General features: G+C 31.9%; 2 protein-coding genes across 5 annotated transcripts; one reads left to right on the forward strand and one right to left on the reverse strand.

Moving 5' to 3' along the window:
- Nucleotides 1–242: 242 nt before the first annotated feature.
- Nucleotides 243–9,908, reverse strand: LOC106054645 (complex III assembly factor LYRM7-like). Of its 4 annotated transcripts, none has more exons than XM_056037511.1 (6): nucleotides 9,890–9,908; nucleotides 8,118–8,198; nucleotides 6,637–6,709; nucleotides 4,547–4,617; nucleotides 3,672–3,753; nucleotides 243–1,823 (listed from the first exon to the last, which is right to left on the reverse strand). In XM_056037511.1, exons 2-6 carry the CDS (start codon nucleotides 8,133–8,135, stop codon nucleotides 1,702–1,704), a joined length of 366 nt encoding a protein of 121 aa, XP_055893486.1. In that variant the 5' UTR covers nucleotides 8,136–8,198; nucleotides 9,890–9,908; the 3' UTR covers nucleotides 243–1,701. The 4 variants fall into 4 exon arrangements, with proteins under 4 accessions (XP_055893486.1, XP_013066067.1, XP_013066066.1 ...); XM_013210613.2 differs by lacking the exon at nucleotides 9,890–9,908 and adding an exon at nucleotides 9,704–9,813; XM_013210612.2 differs by lacking the exon at nucleotides 9,890–9,908 and adding an exon at nucleotides 9,689–9,813.
- Nucleotides 9,909–10,068: 160 nt separating this feature from the next.
- LOC106054646 (transmembrane protein 232-like) lies at nucleotides 10,069–23,829 on the forward strand. Its single transcript, XM_013210614.2, has 16 exons — nucleotides 10,069–10,347; nucleotides 12,044–12,155; nucleotides 12,306–12,411; nucleotides 13,519–13,676; nucleotides 15,179–15,278; nucleotides 15,959–16,128; nucleotides 16,816–17,021; nucleotides 17,365–17,510; nucleotides 18,169–18,296; nucleotides 18,612–18,711; nucleotides 18,923–19,005; nucleotides 19,413–19,653; nucleotides 20,356–20,537; nucleotides 21,379–21,608; nucleotides 21,900–21,993; nucleotides 23,563–23,829. Exons 1-16 carry the CDS (start codon nucleotides 10,211–10,213, stop codon nucleotides 23,716–23,718), a joined length of 2,349 nt encoding a protein of 782 aa, XP_013066068.2. The 5' UTR covers nucleotides 10,069–10,210; the 3' UTR covers nucleotides 23,719–23,829.
- Nucleotides 23,830–24,027: the final 198 nt, after the last annotated feature.

The following is a 24,027-nucleotide window of genomic DNA, read 5'->3' on the forward strand; positions in this document are numbered from 1 at the left end:
CACGGCTATTTAACCGTCAATCACCGCACGGCTATTTAACCGTCAATCACGTCCTTTGCACCTTAAGCGTCGTGTAATTTGTGACGAACTCTCCAACATGCAGAAGTTAAAGCCGAGGCAGAATGAAATGGAGCTCGCATGTTGATTTCTCATGCACCAGTCTTTAAAGCAATAATGATAATGACTGAAACCAAGCAAATGATTTATATAAATAGCCCCACAGAGTGACAAACACAAATACATCAATATATAAAATCACCATTTAATGCTGAACTCCATTCATGTTTTTTTTAGAATGTAATTTAAAAGTGAAAGAAAATAAATTTAGTCATACCGGTATTTATGACTGGAAAACAAAATGTCATGAACAGAACTAAAGCTGCATCCTTTGATACTCTAACCAAACATATATCATACTTCCTCAGCAATTACACATAATCAAAAGTTCTTGCTACAATTTATCAATCTCTACATGCAGATTAGCCCAAATGTTGCTCAACAATGGAATCCAATTTTAAAATGTTGGGTACATATGAGAATGAAAAGTAAAACATTGAAGATTCTTTACACTTGTACACTATATACCATACTACAAATGTTTTTACATATTACACATGTTTTACCCCAGATCACATTAAAAATGCCTTTTTGAAAAATAAAATGAAGCATCACATTCATAACATGACCTTGATTTGATCCTTATAACCAAGTTGCTTAATTCTTGAACAATTTACTGCTGAATTAGACTTTATTGACAAATTCAAGTTTACTCTCTTGGGAAGAGGTCGGGGGGGGGGGGGGGGCTCTAAAAATATTTGACCTACTTTTTACTTTCATGTAGACATCATAAGCTTTAGTAACCATTAACTAATTAACTGAAGTAAATACACATTCCAAATTGAATGTTCTGTCCAGAAAGTCAATGAAGGGTTCACATTATCTGGCAAAAACTTCTTTGATGCTTCACTCTTTCAAGTGCAGAGAAATAACTACAACCATTTGACTAAAAAGTTATTTTAATAATTTATATGAATCGATTAACTGTGGGCCACATAAACAAATGAACTTTAAACCATCTGCCCTATAGATCACAAGGTCTGAAAGGGGAACTTTACTTATGAATGGATTTGAATGTGATCTAACAAGGTTGGCCTATGCTTCAATCATAAGCTCCAGGTTTAACAAAAAAAAGGCTGATGTAAAGTCATTGAAGGAAAATGCAAACTGAGTCAGACACAGAACTGACTGAGGTCATTGTGTATTAGAACTTAAAACAAACATTCTTCATTTGTCACAAAGTATCAAGATGAATTCAAAGAGTCAAATGGCAAGAGATTACTTTACCAAATGCATTACTGAAAGCCATGACATAACAAATATCTTCGTCTTCGCACTCTGTAATACAAATGCGTTTGATAGTGAGATCCTTCAGTCTTATATTTAATTATACCACCATGGTCAACATACTATATTTCTTAATAAATTACAGACATTCAATGAAAAATAAAAGTGATTACTATGTCCTACACTAAGCCATGCCTGTGTATTAATCTAGAAGTTATATTTAAATAAGAGAAAACAAAGTTCTTTCATTCAAATATAAATGCTTCATAAACTTTCCAAAATAAAAAAATATATATCAGTTATATCAATCAACATGGCAGATAACATAAGAAGAAATTAAAAAAAAAAAAATGAGTTCTATGTTGTGCTAGGTTCTGTTTCGGGAGAACATTTCTTCCTCCTGGGTTTCATAGGTACTTCTTTGGTTGGATCATATGGTACATTCTTTTGTGTGGCAGTGTTCTTGGTGAGGCGCAGCTCTGTCAAAGAGAGACAGTACTTTAAGCAAGTTTTAGCTGTTTTAACTCTTTGACTCCGTAATACGCTCCCTTCCTTGATTTTACCTAGTTATAGTTCTCTGATCAATGCTGGCAATGTCAGTGCTTTAAAATTATTTTTTCTTTTTTTTCTCTCCCACATGTGTTGTTAATTGCTTAAAACATCTTTCTTTCCCTTTGCTAAACATTCAGAATTTCCTTCTTTGAATGTGTTTTCAGAGAGAATTTTTTTTTTTAAAGTGGAGTTTTAAAAAGGCTCTATTTTCTTGAGTTTGAAGTTCTGGATGATAGTGACAATCAAAACAATCATTGTATGTTTTAAATGGTTTACATTAAATAAAGAAATATCGTAAATATTTTTTTTTTACTTTGGATCATATTTCCTAGATCTAATCTAGATTTCAAGCACAGTTGAGTTGTCCACAGTGGTCAGTTTTCATTTTTCCAATAGTAGTGACTTAGAAAATTAGCTCAAAATTTCCACTTTATGTGTTTTAGATGTGTTTTCTCTATAAAGTTTTGCAACATTATGGATAAATATGATAAAAAAAATTATTTCCGATATGGATCATATTTTTCCATGTATTTTCAAAATATTAAAATAATTTTTTGTTTCATAAAAATTAGTTTGTGCTATATACAAAGGACATGTATTCCCCTTTAATTCTATTCCAAATACATCATTTTCAAATAACAAACAAAACAGTTATATATGTTTAATCAAAGAGAAACCATAAATGCCACCAAAATGTGGAAAATAATTCCGGAGTCAAAGAGTTAAGTTATATATCATATGAGGGAGAAAAAAAAAATGCTACTGAATGTGTTGATCTTTCACAACACAATATGTTTCATCAAATGGAAATGTTGCCTACTTTAAATTTATTGGATATCTTTTGTTCCCCTGGCAATCAAATCATTAAATAAGAACAATCTGGTATAAACTTTGTCACATGTAAATTATGAGTGAGTCTGGTGTGAATGTACACTTTGGTTTCTTATAGTTATAATGTTTTTTGTTTGGTGTAATGCACAAATTGTAAGACAAATTTCCTTACGGATAATAAAGATTATTATTATTATTATTATTAAAATGAGTTGTCCATTAGATAAAATAAACAACATTAGTATTAATTATGTCATGAAATAATATTAACAAATTAAACAATATTGGTTCATGATATTAAAAAGATTAGATCAGAGCTTCTAAAAGTAAATGTAATATGATCATGACAATATTTGTAATAAAAAAATCCTTTTCTGGGTTTCGATTTCTTATTTAACTTAGCAAAAAGTGTATTGAATTTCTGACATATAATTAAAGTATTTTCATTTAAATTATTTTGCTTTACATCCCCAGAATATAACTGAAAATTAGTATCAATGTTAACCAAACATTTATTTCAATTTAATAAGTACAAACAGTTTTTATTATTTAATAATGTATTTGTTTACTTTTACTTATTTCTAAATTTAGCATTGCTAATTTTTTTTTATACTTTTACTTTTTTTTTTCTCAAAATCAAACAAGCAAATTGAGTTCGAGTTTCCAGCAAACTGAACCACATATCTGTATATTCAAAATGTACAATGTGTATCCTAAAGTAAATACTCAATGTCACTACTCTAAGTAATTTAAAACTTAATGATATCCAACACAAATTCAGAAATGATGATGCCAAGACTTCAGTTGAATTAAGTTACTAGCTAGTCTGCTAGTTGCCACAGTTGTTGAGAAAGGACATTTCATCCCCACACTACCTTAAGTTTTGAGATGCCTCTTTGAGGTGAAATGATTTACAAATCAAAAAGACTAAACCAATAACTTACCAAAGGTATCTTTGTTTTTCTGTCTCAGCTGGACAACTGAACAACGTAGATACTTAGCAGAATCTGTTGCCACAATAATAGCCTGACCCCAAAAAAAAAAGTTAAGTTAAAACTATGACTTTTTTTTAATTATAAAGATTGCAATCTTTTTCAAAATTTTATATAAATATAGACCAGTTGTAACTAAATAAATATTTAGATCCATTTTAACTTAATAATGATATCTGACAATAGATGATTATTTCTTTCTTTACCTAACATTTTCTATTTTCCTTTTCATTAACCTAGAAAGTTCTGGATATGTATCAGGCAACCAAGGTTGTTGTTGTTTTTTTCAAATATAGAATTTATTTTCTCATAAATTTTACTATCCATCTCAATGGCATTACAGACCATGCCCTTGCCCCGTTAGCACATCTCTCCATTCAATACAATCATTTTTATTAATAATAAGTGTTGTTTATGTATATTTCCTTGTTGAAATCCTATGCCGAACTGGGAGTCAAACACTTAGTGAGGTTGTGACAGAGCGTCGCATGAGGTTTGCAAGACATGTTCTCCAACAAAATGAACTACGCATATCAAGAGTTGTGATGACATGAAGGCCAATACGAGGAAAGCGCAAACAGGGACATCCTCATATAACTTGGCACCACACCTTCATGGAGGACCTCACAACAGTGGACACCAGGTGGAAGGAGGCTTCAGACATCACCAGTGACAGATCTTTGTGAAGAGAGCTTGCCGCCTAATACGCCGCGGGAGGACCTAAGTCTAAGTTTATATATATAAATATATTTATTGTTGAAATACACTAAATGTGATGGTGGTGGTGTTTTTTTTTTAATTTACAAAATACATGTGCTCAAATATACCTCTTCTATTTGAGCTGGATCTTTTAAGTGAATATTTTTTCTGAATTCCTCTCTGATTTTGTCTGTAACATCTAAAATTGAAAAAAAAAAGTTAACAAAAATTTCATATTCATATAGTTTAGTTCAATTTGTACTGAAATGTAAAAACATTATCAAGCCTTAACCCTACCAACCCTGAAGCTCTGAACCTTACTTGACCTCTGCAAAGTGACCACCAGATACTACTCTTTACTTTCCTGGGTGTGCTGCTATACATACCACACATATGTAATTTGATGTCCCAGATCTCTGGGAAGTGATTATCTGGGGTTATTCTTTGTGAGCAGGGTTCCTCATGTGAGAGGCGAATAGCTGATGTTCTGTAATCACCAATAAGTTGCAGGCACAAATTTTGAATGTATATACTGACTTTTTATAACAAGCTTCTGCTTTGAAATGTAAAAGATGTAGGAATTATAACTAGCCCACATAAAACTTTTTACAAAACGACACCTGGGCCAACAGTAGTGGCGATGAGACCAGTGAAGGTGTGTCATCTTTTTTTTTTGTCACAGCCACCCATAAATTTGTTGTAGTCCTTCACCTCTGTGGCATTTGTATTTCTTGACAGCTTGCATCTTTATTTTATTGTTTACTACTGTATTCAGGGCTGGATTAAACTTGAAATAAATGTTATTGGCCTTTAACCATGCCACACTACACATGTCCTACTTTGTTGACATAAATAGTGACTGTCACCCATGTTAAGTTTTTTTAAATTGTTTTCAATGACTTATAAAAATGCTTCCTACTTTGCTGCAGGGTTCCTACTATGCCTGTGTATAATTCAGACAGTGCATATTTAGCAAGGTTTATTCAAATGTAGTGCCGGCCCATAACTAGAACATGGAGGGGTTTTTTTTCCAGTGAGCATGAGATAAGCAGACGTACAACCCTATTTTCTACTGCCCCCTTGTCTTTTACAGGCCTTGGTGCAGCACCAGTACATATCTCGGGATTCATGATGTAGCCAGTTTCACCTTTACATACATTGAAACATTTGATGCCCTACTTTGTGATGCACTGCTTTATGGGCAAGCCTTTATTTTGTCAGAATAATGCCTTTATCTGAAATGTTGCTGGGGTAGAGACATGGGGAGCAGACTGTTTTAAAAAAACTTAATAAATTTAACAGTCTTGTCAATATCTATCCTTTCTTCATCTATAATGTGTAAAAAAAACAACTCCATAGTACCGTAAAAGAATCTATCTCGAGAAATGATGTAGCAAAATTCAGGAGTGAGGCCAACAAAGTTAGATCCTTCATTGTTCCAGTAATCCCCATAGCTGGGCTTTATACAAAAATATTCCATGTAAATTCTCAATCCAAAAAAAGCCTTCCTCTCATCTACTGTGACATCTTTGACATTTTTTTTACATAGTAAGAAATAGGCTTTGCAATAACTGTTTGATGGGCTCTAAGATTTTGTTTTCTGTCAAATTTGTCCAGAAGATTTTTATCCTTCAAAAACAAAAATTCCACAGTTCACTATCCACAGTAATGATCAAGGAATATCTTCCATCATTCTAAATTTGATTTAAATTAGTTGGTATAAAATGCCTTGTCCAACCTTCATCATCACCTAGATCCTCACATCAGCTGTTTGAGGGACACATCACCTTCAATGGGTCTAGCAATTTAAAAACTTTTGGATCTAGTTATCTTCACCACCAGAGTTCTCACCGTCTCTTGAACTAGATCACACGCTTGGCTACATTTTTCTAACGCATCAGAATCAAATAAATTATTGATCACTTGTTGGACAGTGAAAAGCTTAGGCTTACTTTTCTTCCCAGTTGAAGGGCTCAGTTAATTAGATGCTTGTTTCATTGTAGAATTTTCCAAAATGTTCACTTTGAATCCATCAAAAACCAGGAAGTCTGCCATTACACATTTTTGTTTTTCACATAGTTGACAAAAATTCAGAAAAATCTGTTCACTGGTTTAGCAGTCCGTTCTTCAAATACCAAAAAAGTAATCCACCATAATATGTTAAGCCACATAGAAATATTATGACTTCAATAAGCATAAAAAAATAAATGATACTCACATTTTAAAGCATAGGGGTCACCTTCAAAAACTTCCCGTTTCGCTCTGTGAACACTCCTTAGAGCTTCCAATACCTAAAAAGTAGAAAAGAAAAAGTTTATTTAACAACTAGCTATGATATCCAGTTTGAAATATCCTTAACATGCCCTAAACATAGAGAGGTAACTCTGAAATTTAAAAAATAAAAAAATTTGTTAAAAATTATAGATCTAATACTAATAATCAAATAAACAACTTTAGAAAACTTGTCTAGTTTCAAAAAAATATAAACATTTAATACCTTTGAAAACAAAAAACTTTAAAAATACTCATTTCTCAGGTAGGGAGGGGCTTATACAGTTGGGTATGAAAACTTTTGTTTTAAAAAATTCTCAGGAAAAAAATAACAAAAGCTATTGTCATCCGGTTTTCAATAAAAGATTCACAATACTCTCGTTGACAACAAGGCATGATGACCTTTTCTTATAGGAAAGTTTTTAAAAAGTGCTTCTAGCATCTATACGCAACCTAATGCATTAGGGCTAGGCCATCAACAACGCATCCTACCACAATGGGAGCTATTATGTTAAATACTAATACAAAACTTTTCTTAGATGTATTCAGTATGGTTTGGAAGTGTATTGTAATGATTCTGAGAAAAAAAAATGTTCAGAAAAAGATATGCTTAATGTTATGGACATTACTTCTTTTTAACCTCACATTACCTGTATTGGGCAGATTGATACAAAGATCAAAATGAAAATACACTTATAAAACCTACTTTGTTAAGAAGAACTTGAAAAAAAGATTTCCAAAAGCATCAAATTTATTCTTGTATGACTAGTAGAAACTGAGATATTTTTTTTAAGTAAAAAATATACTTAGAAAAAAAAAGGGAAATTGAGATCACCTTGAGTGCTAGACCTATTAGTAGCAGAAGTAGGCATGGCTCTTCAGTGTAATGACTCTAAGTTAAGTGAGCTTGGTTAGCTGATGTGATTGCATGTAATACACTATACAAACGAGAAGAGTTACATTTCAAAAGGAGACCACATTCTTTACAATGGGATTGTATTTTTCCTCCAGTACACTTTTTTACCCGAGTTATTTAGGATCTAAAATACGTTCAACAAAAAGGCCACAAATTTGCAACACACTTTTTTATTTAAAACAAAATATGAGAGAATAGTTTTGGACAAATGCAAAAGTGGACCAAATTGTCTATGGGAGAAAATAATATGATGGCTGCCTGGTCGTGCGGTTAGCGCGCTGGACTGTCGTTCGGATTTATCGACGGTCGAGGGTTCAAACCCTGCCCGCTGCCATCCCCCGTCGTCCTGCGGGAGGTTTGGACTAGGAAGTAAACTATCTTCAACTCTGAAGGAACATCCGAAACATGTAAAACATTTTACAAAACATATCATTTTCAGCTATTGCAATGGGTGATATTAGATAGTAGATCATATCTATATTTATATTATAATGAATAAGGTTATTACTTACACGACTTCGAGCTGCCATTTCATTGACTGTTTAACTTGGCCTCTTCAATAACAATTAGTCAAATAACTTGAGAAGTAGAAACTAGAAGATCAAGAGAAGATAATTAAATTAAAGATGATCTTCAAAATTAATAAACAATTAAAGTAAATAATCATCAAGTTTAGAGACCTAATTTATAGAGTATTAACAGACTCTAGATTTAGATAATAGAAGAGATGGAAATGTGTACTCCCAGACCTTGAAATGTGTATATTAAGGGGCAAATGTGTATTTTCCTAAATATATATAAATATACTCAGGAAAGACTTAAATCATTCAAGCACCTAACATACTCGAAATGCAGCAATCCTAAAGTTAAGACCACATTAAGTTATAGAAGACATTCTGTACATTTTTCAAAATATTTACACATTTAGTCTTTGTCATAGACAGACTTTACTAGAATATGTTAGAATGTTGCCGTTCTTCTCAATTGGCAATGCTTCATAATGCCTCTAGTGTTTTATTCCTGATTCCATAATAGCACCAACAGAAAATTCATTCAAAAGAATGGGACTTAATGCTAGAAGTGAATGTAGACTTAAACTAAATGCAATGGTTTGCTTAACTGAATTGGTGACATCTAGCTTTGTTAAAGGGCAATTTCTTTACAAAGTATGCAGACACTGGAAATAATTTGTCACATTATGAAAGAAATCAGATTTTCCTCTTTCAGACCATTCCTTGATGATTCAGCAATGGAAGCTTTGGCATCCTCTACATACACTAAAAAAAAAATCCTCTACAATCATTAAAAAAAAAGTTTAAAGTTTGGTTTTCAGACAGATAATCTTTATTAGTCATTGAACTTGTTTCTAATGTATTTGTATATATGTATTTCTAATGCTTAAATATATAGATTTATAGAAGCTGGGCTATTGAGTCTTCTGAATGTATTAACTCCATAGGCAGGTCCCTAGCTGCTCTAAGATGAAGCTTTTTATTCTAGGATCTGATGCTTGAAGTTTTTTTTAGAAAACAGATGTCCACATGTGTTGAAGGAGAACAAATGGAATTAATGCTTTTTTTTTTCTGCATAAAAAAAGCTCTTCTTTTGAAAAACAAACTCAACCTTCAATCTCCCTGATTTCATTCTTTGACTTTGAATTTCAGTTTTCATATATAAGTAAGTACGGTAGCTTAGTAAAGTTTAGATTTTTAGATCTGTCCAGATCTAGTCTAGAATGTCAAGAGTCACCATACTAGAGTGAGACTCAGTACTGAGAGACACTCATGACACTGAGACTGGAGTCACAGAGTGATAGTAATACTCCGTCGAGTCCATAGCCATAACATTAACACTCAGACACTGTAACTGTAATCAATGTAATAATTAGATCTAGACTATAATGACTATTATTTATAAAGTTTATTATATTTATTATAGTTTTTTAAGAACAAGGACAAGAAGATGATCAAATAAAATTAGAAACAGCCTATTTTTATCATAGACATAGATTGATTAGATTTCATAAATGATAAGAAAGCTTATTTTTATGTTTAAGGCATCGTGATCATAATCAAATTCATACTGATCAAATTCATACTGTTGAAACCTATCCTATTGCATTTGTAGATCTAGATCTAACTGATGAATTAATTTTAAATGATTGTTGACAAGTTATTGTAGAAGGTCAACTTTATTGTCCTAAATCAGTGAGAGTTCTTATAGCTTAAAAACTAGAATGCAAGTAGATTTTATTTGGTTAATTTAAAATTAAATATTTAATTACTTGATAGTCTCTAGATCTAGATTTTAGAATCTATATGTGAATCTATATCTAAATTTATTTATCGTAATCATAGACTATTAATCATATTTAGAATATGATAGATCTAGATCTAATCGAAATGAAATATCCCATCCTAAATTTAGAATCTTAATTTTTATATCTAGAGTTTATTTTTTTTTAGTCATTTTATATGGGTAAGACTTAGCGTCCATAACGACAGAAAAGTTGACTGCTCCGAAGAATGACTTTTTTTTTCTTTTGTGTATAATATTTATGCGATGTTAAGTTAATATTATATTAAGCAAATATAATTTCTTCACTATGCCATTTACAAAAGTTCCTGTTGTACATAAATTTGGAATAATCTCAGCAAGTCAAAGACTTGAATTGCAAGAGAGATTACTGAAACAGACGTTTTTGAAAAGCAACGTTGGAAAAAGAGCAGCCACTGTGCACAGGTAAAATTTAACTTAATTATGAATCAGTCGATCTATATCATATTAGCCCTCTTTAGACAACATAGCACTAGATTTCATATTTTATAGATTTTTTTTTATCTCCTTTCAATTCTGCCTGTGGTCAAGTCTGTGACTAGTTTAGATATATATTTATTTATCAAAATAATCTTATGTATATTACATGAATTATCATAAATGTTTTTGCAAGTTTGAACTCTACAGCCTTTAAACAGTATATTTGTACCTATTTACTTTTTTTTACTTCAGTGATTAATAATGGAAGGGTATAGAAGGAGCTTAGGCTAAAACTCTATTAGTAGATCTACTAATATAAGTATTATTTTTAATTTACATAAATGATTTACCAAATTGCATTAGTTCAGGAACAAAAGCCAGATTATTTGCTGATGATTGCATAATATATAGAACAATAAAAACAACACAAGATACAGAAATTTTACAAAGAGAATTATATGAAATACAGAAATGGGAATCAAATTGGAGCATGCATGTCTTTCCACCCAGAAAAATGTTAGTTATTAAGAGTAACAAAAAAACTAAAACAAATTAATTACACTTATTCATGGTAATTTAAACCAGTAACACAGAATAAAAATGCAAAATACTTAGGTGCTATAATAAATGAAAAACTATTATGGAATACCCATATTGATGAAACAATAAAAAAATTCAAACAAAGCATTAGGGTTTATTAAAAGAAATTTCTATAAATCAAATAAGAACATAAAACTAAAATGTTATTTAACCTTGGTTAGGCCAATAATAGAATATCCATTCTCTGTTTTGGACCCCCTCAACTCAAGAAAACATTAAGAAACTGGAACAGACACAAAATAGAGCAGTGAGATTCATAAAAAACGAATATTCACATTTTACTAGAGTAACACCTTTAGTAAAATCACTAAATTTGGAAAGCCTTCAGTAAAGAACACTCAAAAGTAAAGTAGCAATTATACATAAAACACTATAATTTTCAAATACACAAACAAAATTTAATAAAATACTCAGAAAGACGCAAAGATAAAGGCACATTCCTCATTCCATATGCTAGGACAAATTTGTACAAATGCTCCTCTTTCACTAGTGCTATTAGAACATGGAATGGCTTGCCTGAGCTAGCCAGGAAAACCAGTGACTTAGCAGAATTTAGGTCATTCACTAAATGCATGACGCGTAGGACGTAATCATTTTCTTTTTTTAAGTAATGTCTGTATTATATAAGATATTAATACCCAATTCTTTACATCCCAGTGGGGCTACAGCCCATGGAGAGCCCTTTCCTGCTTCACTACGTTATTATATTTAGATCTCTCATGAGCTTTTTTTTCATGCCCAAAGTTTTTGTAGATCTGCTTCTACATCATCAAGCTATCTTATTGCTGATCTGCTTAATTTTAGTTTAGGCTATGATTTTTCCTTTTTATTCTCTGACGTTCTTTTAAGGTAATCAGCCCAATGTTATATGTTCTTAATATTTCTGTCACAATAAACGGGCCTTCAATTTATTTAGTATGAATTATGTATAATGAAAAGTTTTTATTGATAAAGAAATACTTATGGCTCGTGTATTATAAATATAAATTTAAGTATTAACCCATTAATGGCATTTTTTTTAATTGATAAAAAATAACAATCAATAAAATAGTTGTTATTCAATGTTCAAATTGTATTTCAGAAATGATTTTATTATTTCTGAGGAATTCATTAATTGCTTCAACAATGCAGTAAGTTTTAAAGAGAAAGAAAAATATGAAGAAAGAGCTAGAAAAATGCTAGAAAGAGCTAAGGTTGGTTTAGATAACTAAATGATCTTTATTTCTTTCATTTTATAATGTTTGTGTTTACTTGTGTTTACAATAAACAATTACTACTTTACAAACAAATATTTTTTTTAATTAACAAATTGTATCACTAAACATATTTTTTTTCCTTTTTAGAGACGGTCAGGAGTAAAAACTTTAGGCCAGGGAAACCATGTGGACATTGCACTTGCATGGACAGAAATGGCCCAACTGGCTCAGTGTAAGGGAAGGATTCAGGATGGTAGGTAGAAAATGTTGTGCTCTTATTATTTACATTTCAGATATTCCTTCAGACATAATATAGTTAGGTCATGCATGATATCTGTGGATAGAGTTTGTAGAGTTTGAGCCACAAACATAGCAATTTCTGTTGCTTAAAATGCCTATGCTGCCTCTATTGCCATTGTCACAGGATCACATTCAATGTCACTTTCTATCCTCTCTGGTTGTTCCAAGAATGGTTGCCTTTCTAAGCAACCAGGAATTTCCTCCGCTTGCATGAATGACCCTTACATTGTTTCTCTGAAACCTTCATATCCAGAAAATGTTTCTCTGAAACCTTCCTATTCAGACAATCAACACTGAGCACCTGCACTGCTTCTTGCATTACTGTTGATGATCTCTTTCATAACTATTGTTGGAGTGAGCCAAGCTCTAGCCCAAAATGTTACATTTCCTCTCATCTTTAGTGGAAATCAACTGTCTCTTCTTTCTCATCTAAAGTCTGTCAATATCCAATGATGAATAGTGTACTGCTGAGCACCATAAGTTATATGCTGGGCAAAGTGAGTTAATTTGGGAAAAGTATATTCTGGTACATCTGTTTACAACAGATTTTTTATTAATGTATTTGTAACTAGAACTAGAATTTTTAACATCTAAATTAAAGTTAAGCTGGTTGTAATACTTAAATAGATTTTAACATCCCATTTAGTTTACTGATTAGAGGAAGAGAATTAAGGATTAGAGGTGCAACATGGCATAAAGTATGTCAATGTGTCAAATTATCATAATCATAATCTTGATAATAATCCATAGCACATATATCTTAATTTTATTTTTTAGTTATAAGATGATTTCAATGTACATTTTTATTACAACACTGTGAATGTCAACAAAATTTAACCAAAAATTACTTTCATGTTTATTTCATTAACATTATTTAGGCCTAATCTAAAATGCTAAATAAACATTAAATCATATAAGAGAGAGTATAATGTGATTAATTCAATTATTCTGTACAGGTAGTTTAATTTTTTTATCAAATTCTAAATTTAAATCTTTGAATTTGTTAACTAATTTGATAAATGATATAGAATATTTAAAATAAAAATGTGTTTTCTTTCAGAATGTTTAGATGCTCTGATTATCTCCCTTGATATATCACCTTTGGAAAAATATCACATAACTGCATTGTTTTATTTGGCTGAGACTGCTCTGTATTGGCTTAGAACTGATTCTGTTAATCAACCATTTCTAAGAACTAATGAAATCAAAATTTTAAAGGTAAAAGTCATTGCAATTTCTAGTTAACTCTCCCAAACCTAGAGGTCATCCTCATTGTATAGTAAGCCTCACATTGTAACCTTGGCTGAATTCCAGCTAGCTGTTTTCCCATGCTGATTTCAAAGAAAAAGCTCTGGAACTTATTGCTATAGAATAGATCATTTGTAGCTTTTTTTTTTTTAGTTTTTCACTGCAAGGTTTTGTTCAACAAAGCGTCTTGAGTAATTACTTTTCACTATGGTTGTCTGTCATAAATAGATGTGCATGTGGTGTACAACTAAATTTTTCTAGTATGTCTTAGTTGAACCGTATGAGCAAATGACCAGATTAAGTGTGTAAGTTTGAACAAGGCCAGTGTGTGATTAAATAAAGAAACAATTTTTCTTCTTCTTCGTTCTCATTTTTATGTTGGAGTGTTCAGATGACTAGACCAATACTTGAGATGAACTGTGCAATGGTTTCCAAATCAGGGAGCTCTCCATATAGTTTTCTTTCCATTTGGGGTGTTATGGGGCCAGTGTCTTGTACAGGTCTCTTAGTAAAGAGAGTAGTATTGGAGGACATGGTCAGCATTCTCTGGTGACACTCCACATGGGCAGATTTTACTGGTTCCAATTTTGAGCTTCCGGTACATATGTTGTCTCATTCTGTTGTGTCCGGTCCTGAGTCAAAAGATTAGACATTGATCTTGTCAGGATAGCTTATAATAAGCATCATCTTTCTTTTGATTTCTTGTGATGAGAGCTTGTCCACTTTGAAGAAACAATAAAGTTTGTGTTTAGCAATCCGACTGAGCTATTTGAGTGTGTTATAGTTACAGAGCCCAAGGGACACCTAGATAATTAAAAGTAAAAGTTGTAAAGTTTCCCTTTCAAACCTTGTGATCTATAGGGCAGATGATGTAAAGGTCATCCATTTCTCTGGCCTACTGTTAACGAGAGTGTCATGTGGCCAGCACAACGACCAACCGCCTTTACTTTTCCCTAACTAATGTCAGGTACCCATTTGAGCTGGGTGGACGCAGAGGCAGATAAAGATCTCGGAATTAAAAATCGCTGTTTTCAACAGGATTTCAACCCAAAACTCCAGATCAGAAGCCAAGTGCTTTACTGCTCACCCACCGCACCTCCAGTTAGATAATTGGTTAGAGACTATTTAACTGCTAATTAATTAGAAAGCTGTAACATTGGCCGATCGCTATCAAATAAAGAATAAAAATAAAAATTTAAAATAAAATTTAAATCAATAAAATAATCTACTAGTGAGAGCCACACATATTTATTTTGTAAAGTTTTTATTTTTTCCATTCAGATATAAACCTAGGTACTAAGCTTGTGTAAGAAAAACTCATTTCACTCACATGTCCCTTAATTTGAACAAAGATTTTTTAAATATTTACTGTAAGTTCAACTCTATTCATTGCTTTCCCAAAAGTACATTTATAGCAACTTTTAATATCTGTTCAGACAGATGTGTCTTTTCTGTGTTTCTTTTAAATTTAGATGGGACAGTTAGTGTTTGAGAGACTCTTCTACCATCACATGGCAGGACAACTACAACTGTATGGAGAATCCAAAATGAGGCTCAGCACTTACATAGAAGGTTGGTAAAGTTTATTGGAAGATAAATCTTTTTGAAAACAAAGCCATCATAATTGTGTTACAACTTTCTTTCTTTATCATTCTGAGAATCAACTCAATCAACATTAAGCATTTTTTAAATAACGTTCTATAGCTGTTTTATTTTTATAAAAAACTATTTAAAAAAATTTATATCATGAGAAAAATGTATCTAAAAAAAACTATTTTCAAAATAAAAATGTAGGGGGGCAATTTTAATGATTTTTACTCTAGTCTCTGATTCTGCTGTTCTTATATTAAAAGAAAAATTTTGGTAGATTTATTTGTAGTTAAAGCATTAAATATTTTGTAGTTAACCTGTAACAAAGATTATGTTTATTTTTTGCTCAAGAAATAATTGAATAAATGTGCTGCTCATTATGTTTTGAAGAGCAGATGCTATAAAGTAATGCTAATTTAGTAGCCTGACCATTAAATACAATTTTTTGATATGGCTGAATATTTTTTCTTATTGAAGATTTTCTCACATTCTTTTTTTGTATGTTTATGTAATAATTTTTCATTAACAAAGTAGTCAGGTCAAATTCATTATTGAAATCACTTTCTATATATTATTATAAATAATTATATAAAAAAAAATTAAAAAGATAATTTCTATATTAATAATGCTTTTTGTTTTTATTTTTACAATTCTCTTTTAAGGTCTTCAAAATTTTCAGCAGTTGTACGATCCCTATCCCAATGCTTTGCTTTCACTTCGATTTGTGATTGAAGTAGGGAAGATAATATTAGCGGACATGACTTCTGCAACTACAGAGTTGAAAGAGGAAAATAAAATGTCACAGAAACAAAACAAAGAAGAATTATCTCACGTATGCTATTCTGATCTCTGGCTCTTTTAATATTAAAAGATAAAAACATTTTTAAAGCTTAATTTGTAGTTAAAACCTTGAATGTTATTGGTTGTACCAGTACATATTTGTGCACATTTGTAACAAATATTATCTATTTTTCCAGAAATTCACAAAACCATTCTTTGAAATTAGCTGATAATGTATGTAGTAGGAGATATATAGATCCATCTGCACATATATAGAGAGTTATTAAAGCACTTAATTCCTTTTATGTCTTATTTAACCCAAGAGCATGTGACTTCACTCAGCTATGTCTCTCCTCCTGTCTTTGCCTCTTAATCAACTGATCTTCTCTATGTTTGCTCTGGTCTTCCCTCTTTCTCTTCCCCTGTGGGTTCCAGTCTAGGGCCTACTTTGCAATGCTTTTTGCAATGTATGCCCAATCCAACCCAGGAGGCATGTATAGTAATAAAATATTTGATTGTTAATACTTAATGCATATAAATTTAATGGTATTGTATGAATTTTAACTAAATATCATATAAAAAGGCTCAGCATTTCAAAACTTTCATAGTATAGAGAAATGTAATTAACCAATCACCACTTCCCACTTGTCCTAGTAGACTTAAATTGTCTTCCTAACTTAATGATTGGTTTATGCTGTAATTGATGATCTGCTTTTGCATGATGACACTTAAATTGCAGACTGTTAAAAGTTTGCCAGATAAACAGAGTCAAGAAGATAATCACTCTGTGTGGAGTGCTGCCATCAGCTGTTCAGTTCATGACCTCAGCCCTACATTATGGCATGCTTTAGATGTGTGGCGCTGTACCAATGGAGTCAGTGGTGGTCATCAAGATGCCCTCAAGGCACTGGCCCACTGTGGCCTTGGACTAGCCAGTGAAACATGGTATGAAGGTTATTTTACTTATATGAAAAAAAAAATGAATAACGTTCATTTATTAGATTCAATGTTAGTCTTACTCAAATAAGACTAACATCAAATATTTTTAAGTATGTTAGTGATATTCTGATTGGATAATCTCTTAATTAATTTCTTAAAAACTATTCTTTCTCTCAACATGTGAAACATATAGTTTTTAAAAGTATTTACAAGATAAATAGTATTGAAGTCTACCATAATCTTTTTTTTTTTTATCCATCTCACTTTGATATTTTAAAGTAACCAATTTTAGATAGCTCCACTGGGATATAATTAGATGAATTAGAGCCACAATTATTACTTTATACAGGATTGATGGCACAGTGGCTATACAAATATTGGGAAATGCTGCCAGTTTAGACATAGATGCCCTGAATGTGCTTTTCTTACTTGCAAGAGGTGTTAGATATATTGAGGACACAGCACTGACAGAAATGAGTCAACCAAAAGCTTCAGGTAAGAGGATTAATAAAGTGCATGTTACTTTGCATGTCTCTATTCATGTTATCATTTAAAAAAGAAATCACTCTCTGTACTCAGTGTGCACTGACTATCTTCTATCATCTACCTGGTGATCTCTGATGTCATTTGTATGTTGATCTGCTAGGAAATAGCTCTATTCATATCACTTTTTGCAGTGGTTGAAGGCACACAAGACACAAATACTTTACAGAAGCTAAGTATTAGAAATACTTCCAATGTCTCATCATCTTAAGTGTCCTCATTCCTGCATGTTAACACCAGCTTGGGGGCATAGTGACTGAGTGGTTAAGCACTTGGCTTTTGAACCTGGGGCCCTGAGGTTAGAATCTCTGTGAAGACTGGGATTTTGAATTTTGAGATTTTTAGGGCACCCCTGAGTCCACTCAACTCTAATGGGTACCTGACTTTAGTTGAGGAAAGTAAAGGCTGTTGGTCATTGCTCTGGTCACATGACACCCTGCTCCTTAACCATTGTACAAAGAAACAGATGACCTTAACAACAACTGCCCTATAGATTGCAAGGTCTGAAAGGGGAACACCAATTTGTTCTATGTTTTTCTTTTTGTTTTTATTGGCTACATTATGGTCTTTGAAATAATTTAATAATAAACATTTTTGCTTCATTTTTTAGAAGGTGAATTCAATTTAAACAGTCAGTTTCTCAGTGATCCTTCAATAACATCTTCATTAAGTGATATTGATGAAGAAGGGGAGATCAGTATGGATTCTAAAAATAATTCAGGAAAAACATTACAAAAGGTTTGTGCTTTTGTGAAATTTCTAGAGTTTAAAAACAAAAAAAAGAAATTTGTTTGAAATACTAGTGAACTAAAAAATCAAAATGATTGAATGCTATGAAATGAGCTCAGTGGCAATATCAAGAGTTTGATATTCATCAAAAATATGCTTATTAAATGTTTGTTTATACAATTACAAACTTTATGAAGCTTTTTAATGCTGTATAATTTTCTCCTCATCTTAAAATTGTGATGACAATGTTCATTACCATTTCTTTGCAACATTAAGCTTTACTTTGTAGCCAAAAATAACATTTGTATTATCAAATCATTCTAGCCTGAAAAAGTAACTAAAAGCAATGACACAGACAAGTTTCACAACAGAGAAAGTGGAAGTGATTCGGCCAATGGTGCTACTACTAGTGATCAAGTTGGAGGTAATTCTTCAAACAAATACTACAAAAAATAAAAACAATTGCAAAGAAACTTCAACAAACTTTCTACTTTGTTTGTTGTTATAAATATAAAAAATATAAATAATGAATTCATATGTTGCTAAAAACTAAATTCTCTACTAAATATAAAATTTAAAAAGAAATTAAATTGCTCTATAAGATCTTTTTTTTTTTGCATGAATCAATTTTAAAGATGCCAAAGAAGAAAATAATCAAGAAACTAACAACAGGATTTCTACAGAAAAGGAAGAGAAATCTGATTTGACTAATGTATCGGTAATTAAGCCTATATATCTTAGCTTTATTATTTAGCTGCTGTTCTTAATGACAGCTTAATATTGGCATGTTAATGTATCCCTTGACCAATAAGTTTTGGATATGAGGCTAGTTAATTCTATAGAATTTATTATTTATTGGTGATTCTGCTAATCAAATTGTTTTTTTCTCCATTGTCATGTCAGACTGAGGTGTCTTTCTACTATTTAGGAATTGTACCTGTCAGTATCTTTTTTTTTCTACTCACATTATGATCCTCTGGTGTTGCTGTTTTCATTTACATATTAGATATACATTCTTATTGCCATAAATCCAACTATATATAATATATGTGTTTAAGGCACACAATTTGTAACATATTTTCTTTTCAAATAGTCTCTTAACAAATGACAGTTGATTTACATTAGGTTTCTGAGGTCCCTGGAATTCTGGGATGGCAATGGGAGGTCGCCATCACCTATGTAGAAGTTCTAGCTGATATTGTGATCAATGGAACTTCAGCTGCTATACAGAAATCTGCTCTTCTTGGTAGCAATGAGGATGTAACCGCCATAATGTACAAGGGAGCTAAATGCATTCCTTTTGAATCTCCTTGCCACAGTGCTGGATTATTAGACCTTGTGTTTTTTAGACTAAAAGACAATGAAGGTATAGTAGGTTGTTTTTTTTTTTTTTGTTGTTTTTTTTTGCTACTTGGAATTTCTTATTCTTTTATTTATAGAAACTTGGGGTTTAAACTATTTAAGACCTTAATTCATATCTCTGAGTCTTAGAAAGGAGATTTCTTTACAAAAACAAGTCGTATTTGGGGAGGGGTCAAAGAATTATCTGATGATTTTCTTATCAATTGGAAAATTCTCAAAAGTGTATCAAGATCATATGACCTAGATGCTATTGCCTTGTCAAGCTGAGTAATATGACACAGAACATAACCCAGAGAGAAAACAAATAAAAAATCACATGTCCATTAAAAACTACTGATTTACATAATTCTTAATCAAGTGAGCTGTGATATTATATAGCTAGTTAATGGTCATTCTAAATATGATCTGATCAACTCAGAAATAAAGTTTTTCCTAAAGATTTACTTCTAGTCTTTAAAGGGTCATTCTATTAAAAGTGGTAATTCCTTCTTATAAATTACAGACATTACTTCAAAAGAGAAGATAATTACATCCTATATCCCTACAATACACTGATTCATTAAAACTATTTACTTTTTATTCTATACTAATATTAACTCACTTCATTAGGCCTATTATTCTAAATTAACCTTTTTTTTTTTTTTTGCTAAGCCTAGAGGCCTGTAACTTTTTTAAAAAAGCTTCTAAATTGTGTTTGTGTTACAAGATGGCATAGATTGGAGTTGGCGAGTGAGGTACCAAGCCATTCAAGCCCTGACCAATGTCTCTCACATTTTAACCAAAGACCCGTTGAGAGAAGGCATGTGCACCACAGTGAGGAGTGTGTTGCTTAAGGCTAATGCAATAGAGAAAGACTTGCGTGTACTAGAGGCAATGAAAGTGGGTCAGGTAAAAAAATAGATACCAGTATTACTGTTAAAGCTAAAAAAACAATTATACATAACATTGTAATAATTATATTGTGTTCACGATCAAAGAAATCAAAAATATAGAAAAGTATTTTCTTAGAACATTGTACTAAGATTTTGCTTTCATATGATTGAAGGAGCAAGCATGGTTAGGATGTTTTTTTGTACACACTAAGGTTAAAATTAATGTGGTAGTTCCAATTTCTCAATTTTTTTGTACACACTAAGGTTAAAATTAATGTGGCAGTTCCAATTTCTCGAAACTATTTTTTTCTGTCATTTAAATTTGTTTAACTACGATATTTAAATTTTTTTTTTACATTCAAAGATTTTTAGTTGATCATTTAATTGTATGAGACAGTTTATTGACTCTGCATTATAATTGTTAGTTTTCATTCATTTATGCATTATAAATGAGTTTATCTGAGGCTGCTGCTTTGTTTTGTCAATCAAACTCAGAAAAAAACAGAAAAACATGTTTTGGAAGTTCCTTCAGAGTTGAAGATAATGTAAATCGTAGCCCAAACCTTCCACAAGATGACAGTAGGGATCACAGCAGGCATAATATGAGCCCAGGACAATTGAGATGACACAATGACAGTCCTGCATTCATACCTGAATACCGCATGACAGGCAGCCAGTCTCTTAAGAGTTTATAAATACTGTAATTAACTAGTTTCCAATCATGATGTCACCAACTAAGTAGTTTATTTTTTTTTTAGGCCTACTATTATGTTTAGGATTAAATTTTTTTTTGCCTTGAATAAAATAAATGTATTTCTTTCTAAACATTAACAGTTGTTTTTTTTCCTGATAAAAAGATTCAGACAGACCGAAGAAAATTCATAGACCTAAAGCAAGGGGAAAGATGTCCCAATATAGGGAATCAAATAGCCTCATGTCTGTCTGCCATCTATTTACCACCCATCCCACCACCAGTTGCAGAACCAACTAATAAACAGACTGCTGATGAAGTTCAAGGTCACCCCAAACGGGCTGCACATTTTGTTCAGAAAGAAAAAGAGACCAAGCCTTTAAGAACTTCCATTAAGTAAGTCAACCCTCATTTCAAATTAGACTTTCAAGTCAAGTCTGATGTTTTGAAACCTGAAAAATGAAAACTAAGAAATTCTTAATTTTCAACTAATGTTTAAAAAATCAGTTGTTACCCTTTTTAAAATAGCTGCTTTTAGGAAATAATTAGTTTTCATGACTTCATACCATTTAATGAGTCATCCTCATAGATAAAAAAAAATAATTCAGGACTTAAGGTTAATGTTTAACCAATAATTGTTTGCCTTCATGTGTTTTTATAGAATTATGTCATGAATTGTTTCTTCAGGCAAGAGATACAGCTAGCATCACCATTTGTTGACAAAATCCCAGATTACAACACAAGGAAAAGTTTTGATTTGAGAAGAATTGTTGAAGACCAGGTTGGTAGACAAGCTCCATCTCTATTGAACCTGCATTTCATAACTGAGAAAATAGGGTATTCATCATGAAAATCTAAACTTCAAATCAAATATGAAAGGCTTATGTATTGCTGATTATGCCTGAAAGCACTTATTCAGTGATGTCAGTCTTTTTGTGCATCTTCCCTCCCAACTTCTTGATGAATGCTCATTCCTCGTTTACATCTTTTTCACAGACATCTAAATGATTCTAGAAATATTTACTAGGGTATCCAGTGCACATCTTCATATTACTCTTCAGTTATGTCCCCCTCCCCAGAGTTATGAAATAGGGAATTGTTAACACATTATTACATTCAAATACATTGGAGCACCCTGTCCTATATTATTATTTTTAAAAAATACCCTACAGAGAGAACCTATATTCTTAGCCTTTTTTTAATCTAATGTTCCATTTTTCTTCTCTAGACTCGATGCTTCAATAGTTCTCTTATCACCTTTTTATCTCCTCTCTCATACACACTAAACACATTCAGCAATACTAATATAGATCTGCAAATCGGTTTAACATAAAATCTCTGCTAAAACTCTTGGGTACTGGTACTGAATTTATTATCAACATAACCTGAACTACTGGCCAGAATTGCAGTCTACAAAAGCACTTGCAAAACTCAATCTAGACCGACAAAGGCATAGCCCTCAACACTAAAATCAGACTGATGTCATGGCTACATTCCTATATGCATGCGAATCTTGGACGCTGACTGCAACTGGAACTAAGACGCTACAGGAAGATATAAGGTGTCACTTACATAGACTGCATCACGATTGAAGAGATAAGAAACAGGATTAGTACAGCAATTGGATCCCACAATGACCTGCTAACCAGTCAAAAAACTTCAAACTCTATGGCCACATCACAAGGTCCTCAGGGCTCGCAAAGACCTTCCTTCAGGGAACAATACCAGGAAGAAGAAGATGGAGAAAGCGATGGGAAGACAACATCAAAGAATAGACAGGCCTGTCAGTGATTGAAATTCAATCAAAGGCAAAGGACAGAGAGTAATGGAAAAGACAGTTGACAGTTTTCATATGGTGCCCCAATGGTCCATCAGACTAAGTTATACATATAGGTGAAGGTTAATTTAAATGTGAACCTGGCCTAAATGATGTTATTGAATGGTCTAATAGTGTTGTAAAGAGCCAATCTCTCATTCAAAGCCTTAACAAATAAAATTGTGTATGTTTGAAAGGGGAATGTGAATAAGCCAGAGGGACAGCTAGATCTAATTGATTTAAGCGAGGTAAGGAGTAACAGTTTTTTTTTTCAGTCAATATTTGCCTAGTTTGATGTCAAAACAATAAAAACACTAAAGCAATGAACAAGTGTTTAAATTCAAACTGTTGTTAAAATAAATTATTATTTTTATTAGATAACTTTGACAGAGCTTTTATCAACAAACTTATCTAAAGTAATCCTCCAAAAGTGGCAACATTGAATGAGGACTTGAGAGCTTCATTGATTTATTGTGCCATCTCATAATCTCAAAGGTTTAATTTTTTTTTTTTAAATACCTTTCTTTATTTCAGTGGAGAAAAGAGCTCCAGTCAAGTTTAGCAGAAGCAGAGGAAGAGAAGTTAAAACAAATGTTAGAGACCAAAAGAAAGGAAGAAATAAGGTTGCACAAAGTTCCCAGTGATGTTAGCATAAGTTCAAATACACTCTTTAATGAAGTGACTGAATAATTGTAAAATTCTTTTAAGAATTTCTGCTGCTTCCTTCATGTTTTTATATTTTGTTTGTCAAAAGCCAACAAATGTTTTGTTTTTGTTGTGAATAAAACATTTTTTCACATGTGTGTTGTCTTACATTGTTAGTACCGGTATGTATTGCCAAACACTGCACTCAACCTTAATCTTCTAAATTATTATGTATTGCCCAAGTTGTTTTTTTTTATTTATGAATTATTAGTACACTAATGCTGTTGGGCTCTATTTCTCTTTCTGGCATCACAGATTATTTTAAAACATTTATATCCATTTGGATGCACTCAT

The sequence above is a fragment of the Biomphalaria glabrata genome, chromosome 8 (assembly GCF_947242115.1).
Source record: "Biomphalaria glabrata chromosome 8, xgBioGlab47.1, whole genome shotgun sequence".
Classification (NCBI taxonomy): domain Eukaryota; kingdom Metazoa; phylum Mollusca; class Gastropoda; family Planorbidae; genus Biomphalaria; species Biomphalaria glabrata.